This window comes from Vipera berus (genome assembly GCF_964194415.1).
Source record: "Vipera berus genome assembly, chromosome: Z".
In the NCBI taxonomy this organism is placed as follows: domain Eukaryota; kingdom Metazoa; phylum Chordata; class Lepidosauria; order Squamata; family Viperidae; genus Vipera; species Vipera berus.
Genome location: NC_138205.1, coordinates 87,308,002 through 87,326,305, shown reverse-complemented (window position 1 = coordinate 87,326,305; position 18,304 = coordinate 87,308,002). Strand labels below are relative to the sequence as shown.

Below are 18,304 nucleotides of genomic sequence, written 5' to 3'. Positions count from 1 at the left end.
CAATTCAATGAACTTTCCAGACTTCAAGCCATTGTGTAATGCAATGCAATGGTCAACTGAAAAAAAATAGATCACACAAGGCAGGTTATTTCTATCCAGAACAGACGTGAAATAAATTTCTATCTTTAAAGGATTTAGTATGCAAACTTCTTCTTCTTCTTCTTCTTCTTCTTCTTCTTCTTCTTCTTCTTCTTCTTCTTCTTCTTCTTCTTCTTCTTCTTCTTCTTCTTCTTCTTCTTCTTCTTCTTCTTCTTCTTCTTCTCTTTGTGCTGAACAGCAAAACTGGAGAAAGCTCTGTTTAATTGGTACAGATAATATAAAGATGTGTTGGTAGAACATTAACATATTTGGGCACTTTTTAAATTTAATTATCTATAATTAATCATCAAGGAACTATCTATTTCTGTGAAAGGATAAGCCTTATTTCAGTTGGCATTACATAGCTAAGCCTAATTTTAATTAGATTCCAGAATCAGTTTTAGAAGATAGAACTTTAATTATATATTTGTATCTAAAGAAAAATAGTATTTTGTTTCCTTCTCTAGTTATGAGGCAAAATATATTGACAGAAGATAAACATATGCATTGCAAACAACTGCAATCAAATGATTTCAAATAATGTATTATATGCTAAAGGCAGTGTCTAACTTCTGAATATATATTTCAGGAAAACACAGGAGAAAACTTTATAAAACTAATCATTGCAATAATGAAATGTAAATATGTGAGCATTGCTTTCAATAAACTTAATCTGTGAGTTAAGGCATTCAATGAGTAGGAGTTCCTCCTCAAACTTTACTAATGATTTATGCTTGAAAAAATCCACAGGAAGAAAAGTGTCTTTTAAAAGCAACTGGCAGGACCACAATATTATTTTTTGTGTAAATGTAGTGACACTGGCATCAGCAAGCAATGGATTTAATTGTATATGAAGAATTGTTATTGAAGCAACTATTGTGCAGTGTTTCAGCAGAGCTCATTATAGTATCTTTGTTCCAAAGGCCAGAAATAGTTTTAGTGCACTCAGTTTTGATTATAAAAACATAAGTATAAGTAGCCATGGGGACCACAAGAATTATTTCATACAAGGCACTGGCTAAAAAAATATGTAAACTGTTCCAGAAAAGCATCCAACAGACTAACATAGACTTGTGATAGATGCATATTGTGTTACATCTACTGAGTTCCTTCAACTAGCAAAGAATAATCCCACTAAATATAATCTTATTATTTTAGAAATTATTTCACTCTTCTGTGGTTTGATTGCATTAGGTAAATAAACTGTTCAAAATCAGCTACATATGAGTCTATTTATGAAAATATTCAATATTTATTTGCCATCTGGACACTGCTTTCTAATGGGTTTGTGGTAGATGGCTTTAGTATTTAGTTTGTATTTTTAATTAGTACAATAAATGACTAAAATGTTAAAATCCCTTGGTTTAGTTTATCTGAGAAAATACACAAATTAGAATATAATGCTGCTGCCAATGTAGGGCAAAAGTAGACAGATTCAGGGCTGAGAACAATAAAAAAAGAAAGAGAAAAAATTAAATAGCTTTGTAAGCAGTTCAGGGAGAATATAAAAGTTGCATGATGTTTCCAGCAAATCAGCAATAGAATGAAAATATAAGGTTTTTATCATGGGATTTTCCATAGACTGTAAACTCTGAAGAGATGTAAACTCTGTCTATGTAAAGAATAGGTGAAAATATTAAAATAGAGTCTGACTGACAGAGAAGCATCAACAGAACAAGTGAACCCATAACTGCATATACACATTATGGGTGGAATAAAAAAAACATAGCATGTGATTCTATGTTCTATATCAAGAGAGCATTTCAATACCATTTTCTAGTTTCCAAGAAATCCACCATTAACTGCTGTTGGCTTCATATTTACAAGGCTGAGATGGTTCACTAATAGATGCAGACTCATCATAGTGGTTACTTAGGACCGACTCATATTCATAGCTATCCCAGGACCCTGGAATACATCTGGTAGGCTTCTAAAAGCATTTATAATTAAATGCTTTCTTTGTTGAGTACAATTACAAATAGAGGGGAGTATGCACCAACTGCATGTTTTTTACCCTCCTTTGTGAAATGAGTCTGATTTATCTGTAATATGCATAATCTCGTGATGTCACAGTGGAATATCCAGCTTTGTGGCATTATATTTTTTATGTAAGGTATGTGGTTTGTATTTTGAGCAAGCTATGCACATTTCATCACTTGCCATTCTGTTTGCAGGTATCTACTTGGCTAATGGAAGTGGTGGATGCTACTCTGAGAAAGCTGCAGAAAAAAGAAGTGAAGTGAAGGAACAAAACTATTTGGTTTCCATTTTACAAGAATATAGGCTCTGTGCAGTACTTTGCAAAGTAATTTTGAAAAGTTGGTTTGCTCAAAACTTTATCCAAGTACTTCTTTAAAAATCTGTATAACTTTTGCTGTTGTGCAAGATTCTTGTTAAATTCTTATTTCATCTGAACAAAAATTATTTACTTAATTGCAACATCTATATAATTGATTACCTGAGAATTGTGAACTAATTGTTTATGAATAAGACACATAAATGAACAACATCTTCCAAATCTTCTTTCCGGAAGGTTCAAATTCCACATGAATATTGAATTAATATTGAATATTGAATTAATGAATATTTTAATGAATTAATGAAGATTTTTCATTAACTTCATAGAAATAAGTGATAGTGTACTTCATATAGTACACTAATGTATTTCACTTAGACAGCCTCCTACATTAATATTCATCATAAAAACCTGTTCTGATAATGATAAATGCTTTATAATGCACTCACACAATAAGAATGTTAGTAGAAACTATGGTTGGTCTTAGTTTTTATCCATCTCTCCAAATTTTGGAGTTAAATATAAATTGGAATTATACGTAAATTATTATGTATAATAAATTATGGAACACTCAACTTTTCTTATTTTATTTTCATGTTGTAGAAAACAAAGGAAGAGCAGTTGCAAGAAAATTATTTTTTCCTTTCTTTTGTCTTTATTCTGACAGATAAGAGAAATCTATCCCAATCTGATTCATTGGACTTGAATTCATAAAAACCCAATCAACCAGTACTGTCTGGAAAATTGGGAATTAAATGAGTCTTTGCTCAGATCTATTCTTAAGTTAGGCTCTCAAGAGCTGATTAGTGGCAAATCATTGGGAAGGAACTTAGCTATTATATATGCTTCTTCAAATTACTTTTCTTTGGCAGCCTCCTTCACTTTCAATAGCAATAAAAAAATTAGAAGTATATTAGAGCATAGAAAAAAGGAACAGTTTTGGACTTAAACCCTGGTTTCCCAGTTCAAAGGCAATGGTCTCACCACTATGCTATTCTGGCACAGCCAGGAAAAACACTTTGAGACCATGACGCATCCGGCCCACGTGCCGGCAGTTTGACACCCCTGATCTAGAGCATGTGAAAAAGGACTTAAAGAACAACTGCTGAAATAAGCTCATCATTTGTCATCTTTATTCTAATGATGCCTCTTTTTACCCATGTGATATTCTTGGATGAAATAGAAATGATAGGGGTCAACTTCAGATACTGTAAAATGAGCACTGCCAATCACAGTGTAGTGAGATTTTCACTGTCCATTCACAGAACATGATGACACTGTCAAGGAAGATAAATGTTCTTCCAAGTACATAAGTTTGAAAATGTCAGCAATATATTTCATATATTCTGCAATGGCAATCAACATGGGCAAATGTCAATTGTTATGCGAATAAAATTATTTCAGAAAAGAGCAGAAATATAAGACAATAAGGCTTTTAGACAAGTGCCATCCTATTATTTTAAAACAAATGTTCTGACATATACTGCAAAAAATTAAAAAAAATATGGAAACCAGCATTCTTTTTTTTTTAAAAAAGTCTTTTATGACATGCCATTCAGTTTTAGGTCACAAAGCAGCTGACAATCATAAAACATCCCTCAACTGTAATGGAAAAAGATAAAGAGTACCATGAAATCCATTTGTAACATACCAGCAAAGAGAAAAGAAAAGAGCGGTGGCCATTGTAAACTTAAGGAAATTAAAGGAAATTAAAGAAATTAATTGATTCATGCGGAGTTGATTGCTATCGTTAAACAATAACAGAACTTGGAATCAGATCGACTTGTATCCAGAAGGTAGGAAATCCTTAACAGTACAACAGAGCTATCAGTTGATTAACATAATTTTGGAAAGGTCTGTTAACAGCATTCATAAACACTCTGGATGGAATTGTCCAGTAATTACTTTCTGGCTAAACAAAGGACCTTTAACTGATATTAATGGAATCATTGCTTTAAAAAGATATATTAAATCTTGCCCAAATCCTTACTTTTTCCCCATTTAAAATATGATGCCCTTGTTGCATCATTGACTGTAGCAATGATCAAGGAGCCACCGAGTAGACTGGTTATTTGGAATCTTTATGGGTAAGCAGAGGGTAGCAGATCACTCACATGTGCTCAAGAATACTGTTTTTTGTAAGAAGACTACAGTACATGGGTCTGAGTGCTGGGAGACAATCGGATTTACCTGTCTTGTTCACAACTGATGCACTAAGTTTGGCAAAATTCACTTTTTGATCACTTTCTGGAATTGTTCATTAACTCCCTCAAAACTATTAAAGGCCTTGGAAATAACAAGTATGAAAATGCTAGGTGAGTTTGCCTTCAATCTTGAATGAAAGAACATTTTAATCATTAGCTTAAGAATGTAAAATATCTGAAATAAATAGCAAAGAACAAGGGTCTAGGTGAATTTGAAACCATCACCTTCAGCTCAATTCACAGTGCTGCTGTTGTGGGAAAAATAGGAAGAGGAAGAAGTATTAGGTATATTCACCATCCTGAGTTATTTATGAGAATAATAAAGGAGGAATTAAAAAATCTAAAAAGCTAGATAAGATTTTCATTTTGAATATAATTGTTCTGCCCTGCAATTTCATTTTCTTTTCAGTGAAAAAAGCTGTTTGCAATATAACCTAAGACTATCTTTTTGGAAGGAAGTTTAATAATGGATTCATAAAAAATAAATTAACTGAATTTAGAAGTAATCAGTTTTGGCACAATTTAATTTTACACATAAAGTTAAAATTGCATAAAGTGCATTTAACAATATGACACTAAACATGTTACATAACAATAAGCTCCACAGTAATTTACTTCCAGGAATGTTAGACCTAGGTGGATTTTTTGAGAATTAAAAAGAGAATACACAGACACAGACACACACACACACACGCACACACACACACGCACACACACACACACACACACACACAGAGAGAGAGAGAGAGAGAGAGAGAGAGATTGAGAAGGAAAAGAATGAAAATGTTCAGAAATGTTCAGCTTGAGAAACCTTTATCATATGATAACTATCAATAAGGAAATAATTATATTACCTGCACAGGAAGTTCCTTTAGTGACAATGAAAGAATAAACACATAACGTCTCTAAATCAACCCTTATAAAATTAGGAAACAAGCTTTGGTTGTAGAGATTATATCAAACAATTTAAGGTAATCCTAGATAGAATACACCCTAAAACAAAGATTATGATACAATTATCTATATCAGTCGCATGTGCATGTTTCCTAAATTCCTATTGATCAAGAGATCTCTAGAATATATATGAAAAAAATGAAAAGAAAATACAGAAGAATGGAGAAAAAAGATAATGGGTTAGCTTGGGAACCAGATTCCAGCTAACAATGGAGCAACTTAACAAGTTTTCTCAATTCCTCTTATGCAGGTCTCAGTGCCTCTTCATATAGTAGTCTAGAAGTTTTCTTAATGTTCCAAATCACATTTTGAAGACATAGGCATTTTGGAGAGACAGTGAAAACTGACAAAAATCACAGCATTGCCATATTTCCTGCGAAGGAATTACAGGAACAATTCTGCACTGTTATGCTAAATAGCCCTAACCTGTTTCCAGGTAGAGCTTAAGAATTGCAATGCTTGGGCTTCCGGTTTGCGCGTGTGGCGCTTCTGGACACGCAGGAACAGTCCACTTCCTGCTGTCCGTTTCTTTCTTTTTTGGAGGACCCTGAAAAGGGTCAAAAATCACCCTGGAGGGGCGGTTACTGAGAAGAGGACTTCCCTGCAATCGTGGAAGGGTGGCAGCCCTCCACTTGAATCTGGGACAATCCCCTTTGGCCTGAAGAAGAAGAGACCGGCCAAGCATTACCCAGCACTGAGAAGCAATCTGGAGGACCTGGGTGAGCCTTTACCTTTCCTATTCCCTTAACCATTTCCCTGTGGGATTTTCCTGAAAATTTCTTTCCCCATCTTTTGAAAAAACGGTGAATATCTACTCTGGGAACCAATCTTAAAGCCTTAAAGTTTTAAAAGAAATTTAATTAATTCAGCAAAGAATCTAAGCAATTTCATCTTTATTTACTAAAAAGCTCCTATTTTTTGCTGGTGATCCACTATCCTATTTTCTCTTTAAGCTGTGAATTAAGGAAAAAATTGGACTAATGTTACAAAAGTTCTATATTAATTTGAAAAAAAAACAAAGAAAAGAAAGTTTTTACATTGCATTTTATATGTTATTAATGACATCTTGTGGTGAAACTTGGTACAGCAACTAAATTTCTTTTTTCTGTTGTGAGAGCTGACTGAATAACAGAGCTGTCCTTGACATTATTCTTAAAGATAAGTCTGGGAACACCTGGCACTGAAAACTCTTTTGGAGGTGGATAATCTTTGATTCTTATTAAAATAGCCTCCATGGAAGACTTAGCTGCAAACAATAATGAAATGGATGAATATATCCCACCATTTGACTATAAACTGATATTGGACACGATTTTGGCAATGACAGAGCAAATTAAAGCCAAACTGCAAGAAAAATCTGACAACTCAAAGCCACCAAATCAAATTCTGACTTTAAATGAGGAAAAAATAACCCAAAACCAAATAGAAGAAGTGGAAACTAACACTAAAATAGGAGATTTCAAAGAACAACAAAAGCAACCTATAGAAAACCTTAAAGTCCAAACTTTAATGGCAACTACAAAACTTACAACTCAAAAAGCAACAGCACCTGAAGAAAGCAATACTAAGAGTGAAGACACTAAAGGCCTTCAAATACACTATATTGAGAATTCAACTAATCAAATGACAACCATAATACCAGCTACTACTTTCTACCTAACCCAGATAGAATTGGAAGAACCAAAAGACTTGACTATCATTAGACAACTATATTACAGCAATCATCAAAAACTGAACTATCAAAGCAAAACTACAATGGCTACAAAGGGGACATTCTCCTTGCAAAATTGACATTTGGATACATTCCCTGGATTCAAATAAGGGCTATAGGAAGAAAGGAAGATACATTTGAGAACTTAAAGATACCAAGAGGGAAGCCTGATTGGCACAAAAGAAGGCAAGAGTTAGATTTAAAAAACTGAACTTGTTTCTTTTTTGCGATTCCTAAAGATAGAGTATAAAAATACCTTTCAATGGATTAAGGGGAATCTCTAAAAAAATATAACTGATTCTACATTTAGCTCTTAGATCTGTAAGGGAAAACAAAAGCAAGGTCTTAGAATATAATTTTGAACTATATTATACAAATTGGAATGATATATCAAAATATATTATTTTAACAATTGATGTACAGTTAAGATGACTTATAGAAGATATTAGTTGTTACTTTTGAACTATATTATAGAATCTAGAATTTTATATATAAAAGATAGTATCTTAATAATTGTTGAATGGTTAAGATAAAAAAATATACTTCTAATAATTGGTGATTTGTTAAGATGAAAACTAGACTTTAATGGTAAAACATAAGAATGTTTTGTAACGAACAATGTAAGTTTTGTAGACAAGAGAATTATTCTTTATTGAAATAGGGAATTGTGGGTTACCCAAAAATTAAGCTTTCTTTTGTATACTATAGGCTATTCTAGAATATTTCATTGCAATTAGATAAAATTTAAAAACAGGATATTGATATGTATTAGTGAAAATATATTGAAAATTTTGTTAATTGACTAGGTACAACTAGAAGTGTATTAATTTGACTATTTTGACTACGTGATAACTAAGAATCAGAGAGAGAATCCCTGTTGATGTAACCTGAACTATTTACAACTTGTTATTTGTTATTTTGACTACCCAACCACCATATTGCTTCACAAATACATGTATATGTAAATATTAAAAAATCAATAAAACTTGTATTAAAAAAAGAATTGCAATGCTTGGACAGCACTGCTAGTCAGGCATTTACTACAGACTGTGGGTTACCATATTCCCCCACTCAAGAAAGATATCTTACAAGATTAATTCTTTTGCAATTTTTCAACCAACAATTTGTTTTCTTCAGGTGTTGAGAGGAGTACAAAGAATCATTACTAGAAATGATAGCTATCTCCTGGTTTTTAACAAAAGTTTAACTGTCAAAGAGTCATAAGTTTTAACTTATTGGGAGTATTATTTGAATTTTTAATTGTGGATCTTTAACAAAATAATAATAATTCCCATTGACTTTCAAGGCATACTGATCTCTTGGAAGGATTTCTTAAGCTAGTCATACAAATCTCTGGGTCATACTTCCACCTAAACAGAGACTGAGGTGGGTCTCACATCCTGTGTCTCTCCTGTCACAGTTCCTTCTTTTTACCCTGAATATTATTTCAACCATTCTCCCCACAAACCCCTCTTAAATTTTCCTTTCCTGATATTATGTGTTTCTGGCCATAATTTTGAATATTTCATTAATGTTGGGAGTTCGGTAATTCTAAGAGATTGTGAACTTTGGCAGTGGGATAGGAATTAGTTTTGGTTTTGGAAGGAAGAACATCCTTCATGTTTAAAATCAAAGCTTTGTGGAAGTTGATTTGTCCTTCCTTGTTCTTGGTCTACTAGTTAGCTATTTTTTTCTACTAAATTCAATTATTTCATAAGAATATTTAATGCATAAAATATACAAAAATAAGATATGAAGGGTTTTGGATTTAAAGTCTCACATAAGTCTACAATCATTTCATTATATACTCTAATACAAGTGGATTTCATAATTCATCTAGTACTTTAATATTTTTTCCATATGCCCCTAATTTGTCTAGAATTCATTGCTCAAATCCTGTTCTGCCAAAGGGCTAGAGAAAATAACTGCCCCTTTCAGTTACTGCTTTAGTTGAATATAGAATCATCATTCCCATATTTTTTGCAAGTAGGCAGTGAAGATTCCAACTTTTGGGAGATGCTCAACTGAAATTTTGACCAACATGTTGTTCTGACATATTTTCCATTATTTAATCATAATTTGTACGCAATATACTGAAATGATTTTAATATGCCCTTCTCCTAGTTTTCTTTATTTCACATACTAATCTTTTGAAAATGCTTTTATAAAGTCATAAAAAAATAAATGAAATATTTCTTTCAAAAGAATAAAAGTAAATATGCATATGATTCTAAAGAAAATGCATATCCTTTAGTAAAGTAGTTTCCACAATAATATACATGGTTTTGATCATGTATATTTTCTAATTTGTACAAATTCTATTCTGCTAGACCAGGGGTGTCAAACTCTCAATGTCACATGACAGCAATGGGGTGGGCACGGTTTTGCCCTGACGCCCCTGGGCCGGCAGTTTGACACCCCTGTGCTAGACTTTAAAGTCAAACAATTCAAGCAGTTCAAACAAAAAGAATCTTTACAATAGAATGTAAAAAGTAAGAAACAGCTGACAAAAATGATTTGATGCATAAAATATATTTTTACCTATTCAGAACAATAGCTCCAAGTTCATTGATTAACCTGATTCTTGAGTCTCAGAATGCATTATTAGGTTCTCAAGTGCTGGTATCTACAATCAGCAGAAGCCATGATGACATGAGGAGAATGCCACAAGCACCATGATGTACTTGTGTAAAATAATACTTGTGTATGATACTAGCACAAGTTTATAAGCCAAGACTGTTGCATTTACAAATGTTAAAAGCCAGATTAAAGTTTTGCTTATATACCCCTGTGACCTTGCATGAGTACAGGTCACTCAGCTCCCCAAATTGTAATATAACCCATTGTTATATTATAAAAGATTTATTGAATTACTGAATTACTGAATTACTGAAAATGGTTTCTGAATTAAACATTTATCAGATATAACATCAGTATTTTAAAAGTTCCATATTAAATTACCTTAAATGTACTAATTTAAATTACTATCTTAAATGAGTATACAATTGTCAAACAATACTCTTATAAATATTGTATTATCTTTGCTGTCTAACACACGTATTTTACATCAAACTGCCTTATATCATGGATTTCCATATTTCATCTATATGGTTCTATATGGATTTTCATATTTTGTCTACACAGTTCTGTCTCTCCATACATGTATACATGTATGTATTCTTTATTTCATAGTAAATTTCATTTTATGCTGTTTAATAATAATATAGTTATCCCTCCCTGGAAGTCACTTGGCTTCAAATAACAATGGGACAGTGATATCTGAATCCAGAGGCCTGAACCACATGTGTCTTTTCTCCAGAGTAATGTGCTCCATATTAACCTTTATCCAACTGCCACAACTATGCAGTACCTACAATTGTAACTGTATGTTTTACAAAGTGTAAGTCTACTTTGAGTGAAAACTAGTCAATTGAGGGACTTAAAAACACACACATAACAATCAAGATTCAAATCTAGTCATTGTTACAAATACATTAAGCATCTCCCTGACTCCACCCCTCTGCCCTACTGTCTGTTTAAGACTGTATAGAAAGTTGCTATAAGGCTAATCAGTGTAAAGCAGGGGTTTCAAATTGCCGGTCAGCAGCCGGATGCATCATAGCAAAACCGCACCCACCCCATTGCTGGCAATGGCAAAAAAATTGCAATACGTCAGGACACATGATTTGACAATTGTGAGTTTGACACCCCTGGTGTAAAGCATTCTTCATCCATTTTATATGCATTAATTAAAAAAGAAGGAAGGCTGTCTCCATTTAAATTTTGTGTGAAGGGAAAGCCATACCAATATATCTTAGGGGTAGTTCTTCCAGCAAGAGCCAATTCAGTTTAGTATAAAATTCCTGTTTCCTTAATAATGAATACTAATTAAAAGAGCAGTTGGTCATAAGCAAAGGCCATAAGCAAAGGCAGAACTTCCACACTGATGCCTAACAAAAAAATATGGTTAGCAGCAGTTCAAAGAACCCCTTTTTATCAAGAGACCATAGTGCAAAAGTAAATCATTTACTTGTTTTATATCACTCAGGTGCAAATACATCTTGACCATTTTTATGTACTTTATTTATCTTTATTTATTAAACTTGTATGTTGCCCATCTCACTCAGATGTATGGACCTTGCATACTACAAACACTACGGTAGACCAGAAAAGGACAAGATCAGTTCTTTTACATAAAATACTGAATAATACTATTTATAAAGTTTCCCAGATAGTGGTTCAGATTTTAAATACAAGGCGACCGAAGTCCCAACAACTTAGTAGCTACTGGCAATGTTTTTATTACTAGGAGAAGTAGAGAGAGAGAAAAATATAATCTGATTTTGATCAATAATTTTAAACATAGATACTGTTTTTCAATCTGTGCAACTGAAATATAAGAATAATGCATTTTGGTCACACTTACCTGTTTATAAAGTGGGTGGAGGTTACATGGCAATTATCCAATTTGAAATCATGCAATACCTTTTGGAATAATAATATGTGACAATAAAGCTTTGACAAAATGCTTACAAAAGAGGCTTCTGGATGAAACTAGTTGCTTTTTTCCCTATGTTGGTAGTAAAAATAGTCATAGAAAGCTGCAAAGAGGGAGACAGTTCTGACCTAGACTACAAGGCTCTCAGCAATTTTAATTGTTTGCTGGCAATAGATATTACCCATCTTAAAATATACGCATTCATGCCTGACATGATGGCAAACATCTTTTTGCAGAAGAGAAATCAGTTACAAAACTTGCCATGATTACCTTCCCCTTGCAAATATATTGGGAAGAAGAAATAAATCAATATTATACAGAATGATGGCTCAAGCATGAATCAGAATGGCAAGCACATAACCCAACAGACATGGCAGTCAACAAGGGGAAAATAATAAAAGAAATCAATCACAACAGAAATAATCGCTTAACCTGTTTTGTCAGAGTTGGTATTGATGGTATTGGTAGTGATGGAAGTGAAGATAGTCTTTGCGCTGTCCTTGGTAGTTACACATTTCTGCTTATTTTTCATGGCTTCCAGTGCTTTGAGCTTCTTGGCATGTTTAGTGCCTTTGTAGTGGGCCGCAGCCTGGCTCTACAAAGGAGAACAAAATGAACCATGCAATCAGGCTCATTTCTAAAATGGCATTCTCTGTATTAGTACAAATACAGACCACCTTTCAATAATGGGTACCATTTTCCATACCAAGATAATGACCAAACTGAAGGTATCTTTCTAAAATGATCCTTTAGAAACAGTGAAACAGGAATATTATAGATTTCAGGTAGACTATCTTCCTTTCTTAAATCAGAAAATACATTCAAAATTTGGCAGCAGGAAATTTCTCCTCTCTGAGGAAAAATGGAATTTAATTTTCTTTGAAACTAATTTTACAAAGACATACATTCAGTGAAAATTTAATTTCAACTGCAGCCATGGAATTTTTTTCATAGACACCAAGCAAGAGAAGGAGAATTGCAGTCATCTCTTTTTATGAAGAAGACAACCAACATTTACTCAAAGGCTATATTATATTGTCCAAAATTAAAGACTATTGTTTTTCCTTCCCATTGCAATTGATATGACTAATTATCTGTGTTGAAAATGTTTGGTGAAATTAAAGTACTACTTGGACTAATTGGTTGAACTTGTGAGTTTCCTACAAGTAAAATCAATGGGGAGGATGGTAGGAAATCTGAAGTCATGGTCACATGAGGTCCTTGTTTAATGACCTTCACAATCCTTGTTTAAGAATGGCAACTGCCATTGCTAAGTGACATGATCAAATGCTTTTTCAAATTATGACCCACTGTTTAACAACAGAACTTCCAATTCCAATTAGCTTTGCTAAATAAGAACCTTCTGTAAGACTATTCCCATGATATTTATCATATAAAGCAGCCATCTGCATTCACTTCAGTTCATTATTAGCATTCTAACAGAGCCTCAGCTGGGATTTTAGTTCAGTCAGTCAACAGTTGCAATCACTGGACTGGATTTAGACTTTGCTTAGACCAACAGAGGATTCTCTCAACAATGAAAGTGGAAAATGGTCTTTATGCAATCCACAATTCCCCAGAAGTCATTTGTTTCATCTGGAAAGCTACTTCATAATTTAATCATGTTATCCAGAGTAAAGGAGATCAGAGGATAAAACTGGCTATAGAGAAGAGGGAATCACCAAATACTGCCAGCAGAAACCTTCTATTGGAGAAAATGCCTTCCAATAATGGACAAAGCCAGTAATTTTTCATCCAACCTTACTTTTTCTATGTTGATATAAAAACACTGTTAACTGGGTCACATCATTTCAGTAGTATAAACTATTTTATTTCAAGTGGTTTTTTATATGTGAAATCATAACCTAGTTAAATTACTTTTATAGGTGCAGCATCTACGTTAAAAAATACAGTCCCTGGTATTATGCTAAAGTTTGGGAAGCACAACCAGAAACCCAGTGGGCCTCTGTTGTTAAGAAATGGCAAAATTCTGAATTTAGAAATTATGCTTATGTTATTTTCCTATAAGTGTTCATGAGCTGTTGAAGAATTTACTTTATTTTCTTCTGCATGCATTCAAATTCAAAGCATTTAGGTAGCACTGACTGAAATTTTGTATTTGTCTGTTGGCCTATTATAAGCATCAATAGAAAATTAGGTTTATGTCAAAATGATAGTATGCATGTGGTGATGTCATGATACATCCCAATTTATAATGCATGTAGATTGTAGCTTTTCAATCATGATGTCATTATACTTTTTTTTACTTGCCTTCTCCACTTAACCTATCCTATGAATGCTCAAAGGCTTAACACAAATGTTAAGCCTTTACTCAAATGTGAAAAATGAGAACACTGAGTTTCTTATTCCATCAATCTAGTGCAGACTTTAAAGACTGCTGTATGCATAGCTGATTCCCAATTTTGGGGGGGTAGGGGGTTTACTAATAATATTGCTAAGGCTTGATCCTATATCAGTCTGCAGTATTAATTGCAGAAGTGGAAAAGACATATCAAATGGATACTAAGGAATTATTGTGAATTATTCCAGCTTAGAAAATTCTTAGAGAATACTATTTTCAAGGGGAATGTGTCTTCTTAATGATGCATTTGAACTCAGTGTTCTAATACATTATCCCCCAGTTGGTACCCTCAAAATTAGTTAGAACTATAACTTCCAGGATTTTCTATTTTCTATTATACATTTTTGATACAAAGATAAAGAAAGTTGCTTTAAGGCAATTAGCATGGGCAATGTAATGTGAGAAAGTGAGACTGGCCAACTGTTTAATCAGTTAAAAATCAAGCTAAACTACTTATCCTTTCTAGAATGCAACTGGAAATTGACAAAAATCTATTACAGTCCTTTCCATAAGGAATAGAATAACAGTTTAAAATATTCCTAAACTTATTGGTGTTGTTGGCATATATGCAAAGTAGTTATAGTATATATGCTTGGCTATTTTTTTCTGAGTTTTTTTTGAAGGCTTCATCATAAAATTTCATACCTTTGAAACATAAGGGTTAACAATAGACAGATCAAAAATGCAAATTATGTAGGAATGTCATGCAGGAAAAAAAATTGGAGCCACAGTCTAAACCCAAATGGAAACCATGATTCAAAACCATGAAAGAGCCCAAAAACTGATTATACTTTTTGTCTAGGAAACATACATAATATGACAGGCCTTGAGAAAATAATGGTAGAAAATAAATAGTGCAATGAAAAATAACATAGACTTTAAACATGTAATAAGTTTACAATGCTAGCATTTATTTGGCATCTTAAAGGCATTTGTGCCATGATGATTTTCTTTGCTGCAAAAATAAAGTAACACCTAATGATTTATTCACTGAATATTTACCCTGTTCCTGCATCTTTCAATATTAGACTTTGGGTATTTCCCATAGCCAGCCAAACAACAACAGTCAATATTCTGCAGTCTAAGCAAGATTTTCTTTCTTTTCAACAATATTTAGATTTCATGAGAATGTGTAATACTGCCAGTATCAGAGTTGCAAAATTCAAAATTTACTGGATATTTTAGCAGCCTTCATATGAATAGAAAAGCTAAGATGTTGCTACATGCCTCATTCCTGATTCTTCCTGGAAGATCAGGAGCAGAGAGCATCCATAATATAGTCACCTGCTTCAGTAACTCTGTAGAATGAATCTTTAATGCTGTGTTTTTAAGTATATTTAATTTAGAGAAAATTTTAAAAAATAAATATTTCTCTACCATGGTCACAGACAAATGAATGTATGATGGAATGTATATATTAGTCTTACTAATTAATACAGCCTCATTGAAATGAATGTAATCTTTCACACTGATTTCAGTAGGCTTAATATTTTTTTTAAAAAATATAGTCTTTATATTTTGTAAACAGAAAATTCATTTCTTCTGGTAAGACTGCAATTGATATGGCTTTATTTAGAGCTTTTTGTGTGCAGAAAGATTTAGATTTAGATTTTCATTCAGCAGTAAAACTCCTTGATTATAGTAATCTGTTAACTATCACGCAGATAAATTTATCTTATTATTGTTGTCTGAAGAATAAAAAGAAAAATGTGCGAAGTGGTACAAAAACTAGGTATCATGTCTGATTTGAAAAATGTTTCCTTATATATGAAAGTGCTTCTTTCTACCGTCTTTTACAATTCATGTTAGGAATTTGAAAAATGAAAAGGATTCATTTAGAAGAATTCATACACACATGCGCGCACACACATGCACACACACAAACACGTGCACACACCTATACACTTTTATAACTAATCCACCTGGTGGCAAATTTCCTATGAGAATCTCCTAACTCTCACCAGAAAAAACAAAGAAAAACTAATAATTTTGAACAACTTGCAATAGCATTTTACCAGTCACAAGTCATTGTCAATTACTAGTTATCAGGGCTTTTTTTCTCATAGAACGCCCAGAATGGAGTTCTGGCACCTTTTTTGGATGGAACCTTGTAGGGTAGGCAAGGGAGGTTGTATGACCTGTGTGAGTTCCGGCACCTTTTTCTTTTACAAAAAAACCACTGCTAGTTATAATTGTTCTCAAATCACTCATCAGCAATCTTGAGTCACATATTTATGAAGTTAAACACTGTTTATCAGTTTATCTTACAAAACTCTATCATCAAGAACATCAAGATGAATAAATCAAGAAAAATATATCATCATATCATATCATAATATAACATTATAACATAATATAACATGACATGATATGACCATCGTCTTAAAATTATATTTAAATAGTAAATGTAAAAGCCTAGGATATCAAATTAGGTATATATTAAATCAATTACATTAATCTTTTAAAATAAATCATGCAAATATGGTCTTTAAAAAATTAATACAGGCTACAATGTCGATTACACTTTGTTAATTATTGCAGTAGACATGGGAGCTGATTTAAATGTCTACTTAAGAAGCCTTCCAGATATATCATCTGGACAACTTAATGGCATGTGGCCTCAACGTGGAACATATTTGTCAGCGCATATTTTGAAAAAAAAATCCATATATTTTCCTTTTACTATTCTGTAACTGCTACTACACATAATGCCCACATTCTGTTTTAAAGGGAGAAGGGGAGAACCTGTTGCCTTAATATGGTTTTTTGTTCTAATAGTAATGGCTCCTGTACATATATACTGCATGTGGAAAAGGTACATTTGTCAGGCAAAGCAAAATGCAGCAGCCACTTTCTAATTAGAAGAGGGATGGATTAACAGGTCAAATATATGCTTTAGAACAATGTTTCACTTCTACTGTTGATACAGCAAAGTGTCCCTTCAAAGATCTGCTCATCCTTACTGATGGTTTGCAAGAAAAAGATAAAACATAAAACTAACTCAAAACCAAGGATATTAAAAATCAATTGAAGCAGTGTTATTTGGAAGTTAGGGAGCATACAAATTAAACAAACAATCAATCAACAACTAGAATACCATCAAAATGATTTTTTTGTTAATGAGTAAATTAAGAGAGTTCCATCCTAAATATATCCTAAAAACTGGGGAAAGTACAAGAAAGATCAACCAAATTGTTGCTAGATAAATCTTCAAAAACTTTTTGATTGATTCATTGTGCCATCAGGTCATTTCCTACAGACCACATAGATTTTCTCTGCACACATCATAAAAAAGGACAGTGATATGACCTGCAAACAAGAATGTGCATACAGAAATTTATAGAGAGGGAATGACATGCTAAAAAAACCCGTAAAGGAAAAAGAAGTGCAGTTTATCTTTTCTATTTTGGGCTAAAATTGAACAACAGTCCAGTTTGAAACCATGAAATTCCAAACCCACAATAAAGTGGAAATCTTTTCAACAGTTCTGGCTGGACCAAAAAATGAATATACTTACCTATCCTTAGCTTCTCCTCTTGGATTAAATGAGTATTTCCTAGTGATTATTATCTATTTATTCCTTGCTTGAAGAATAGCTAAAAGAAGCTTGAGTGGGTAAGAATAGTGTTGCCAACTGAAGTGTTTTACCGTAGTATCTGTTGCCAGGGAAACCATTCCTTTTGTCTATAAAATCAAAATAACAGCTTTGCTAAAGTTTGAATTTAAGAACTATTCGTCTAAACCTCCAAATCAGAAAAAACAATGGCACCAAGCATATAAAAATAGAATCCAAAATCATGTGGGATTCATAAAAAAGACCATCAAGTTAACATTCCAATTTCCCCCCCCCCGGACTATTAAGTATGGAGATTCAAGAATGATAAATCTAAATTAAGTCAGTGAAATATCATCCAAAAGATCCACACATCTTTTATTATGGGGCACAACCTTCTCGGTAACAAATGATTCATGGTATCTTAAACATCAGACTTGTAGTAGGTAGAGTCTGTGAACTATCCTCTGTTTAAACAGTGCTTGACTAATTCTTGATTTAACTGGTCTTTAATGAGGAAAATGTATCCTGGATTTGATGAATTGTTCTTGATACTATAGATCCTGTTTACAAAATTCTTATTTAAATTTGTTTTCCCCACAATATTCAAAACTTTCTTACTGGTTAAGATTTTCTCGAAATTAGTTA

General features: G+C 32.9%; 1 protein-coding gene across 1 annotated transcript in view; it reads right to left on the bottom strand.

Moving 5' to 3' along the window:
- Window positions 1–18,304, bottom strand: part of ZNF385D (zinc finger protein 385D) — a gene marked incomplete at both ends in the record, with an annotated part of 377,714 nt that overhangs the window by 40,526 nt on the left and 318,884 nt on the right. The window contains 1 exon segment of the mRNA XM_081344842.1: window positions 12,174–12,336. Within this exon segment, the coding sequence (XP_081200968.1) occupies window positions 12,174–12,336 (163 nt within the window).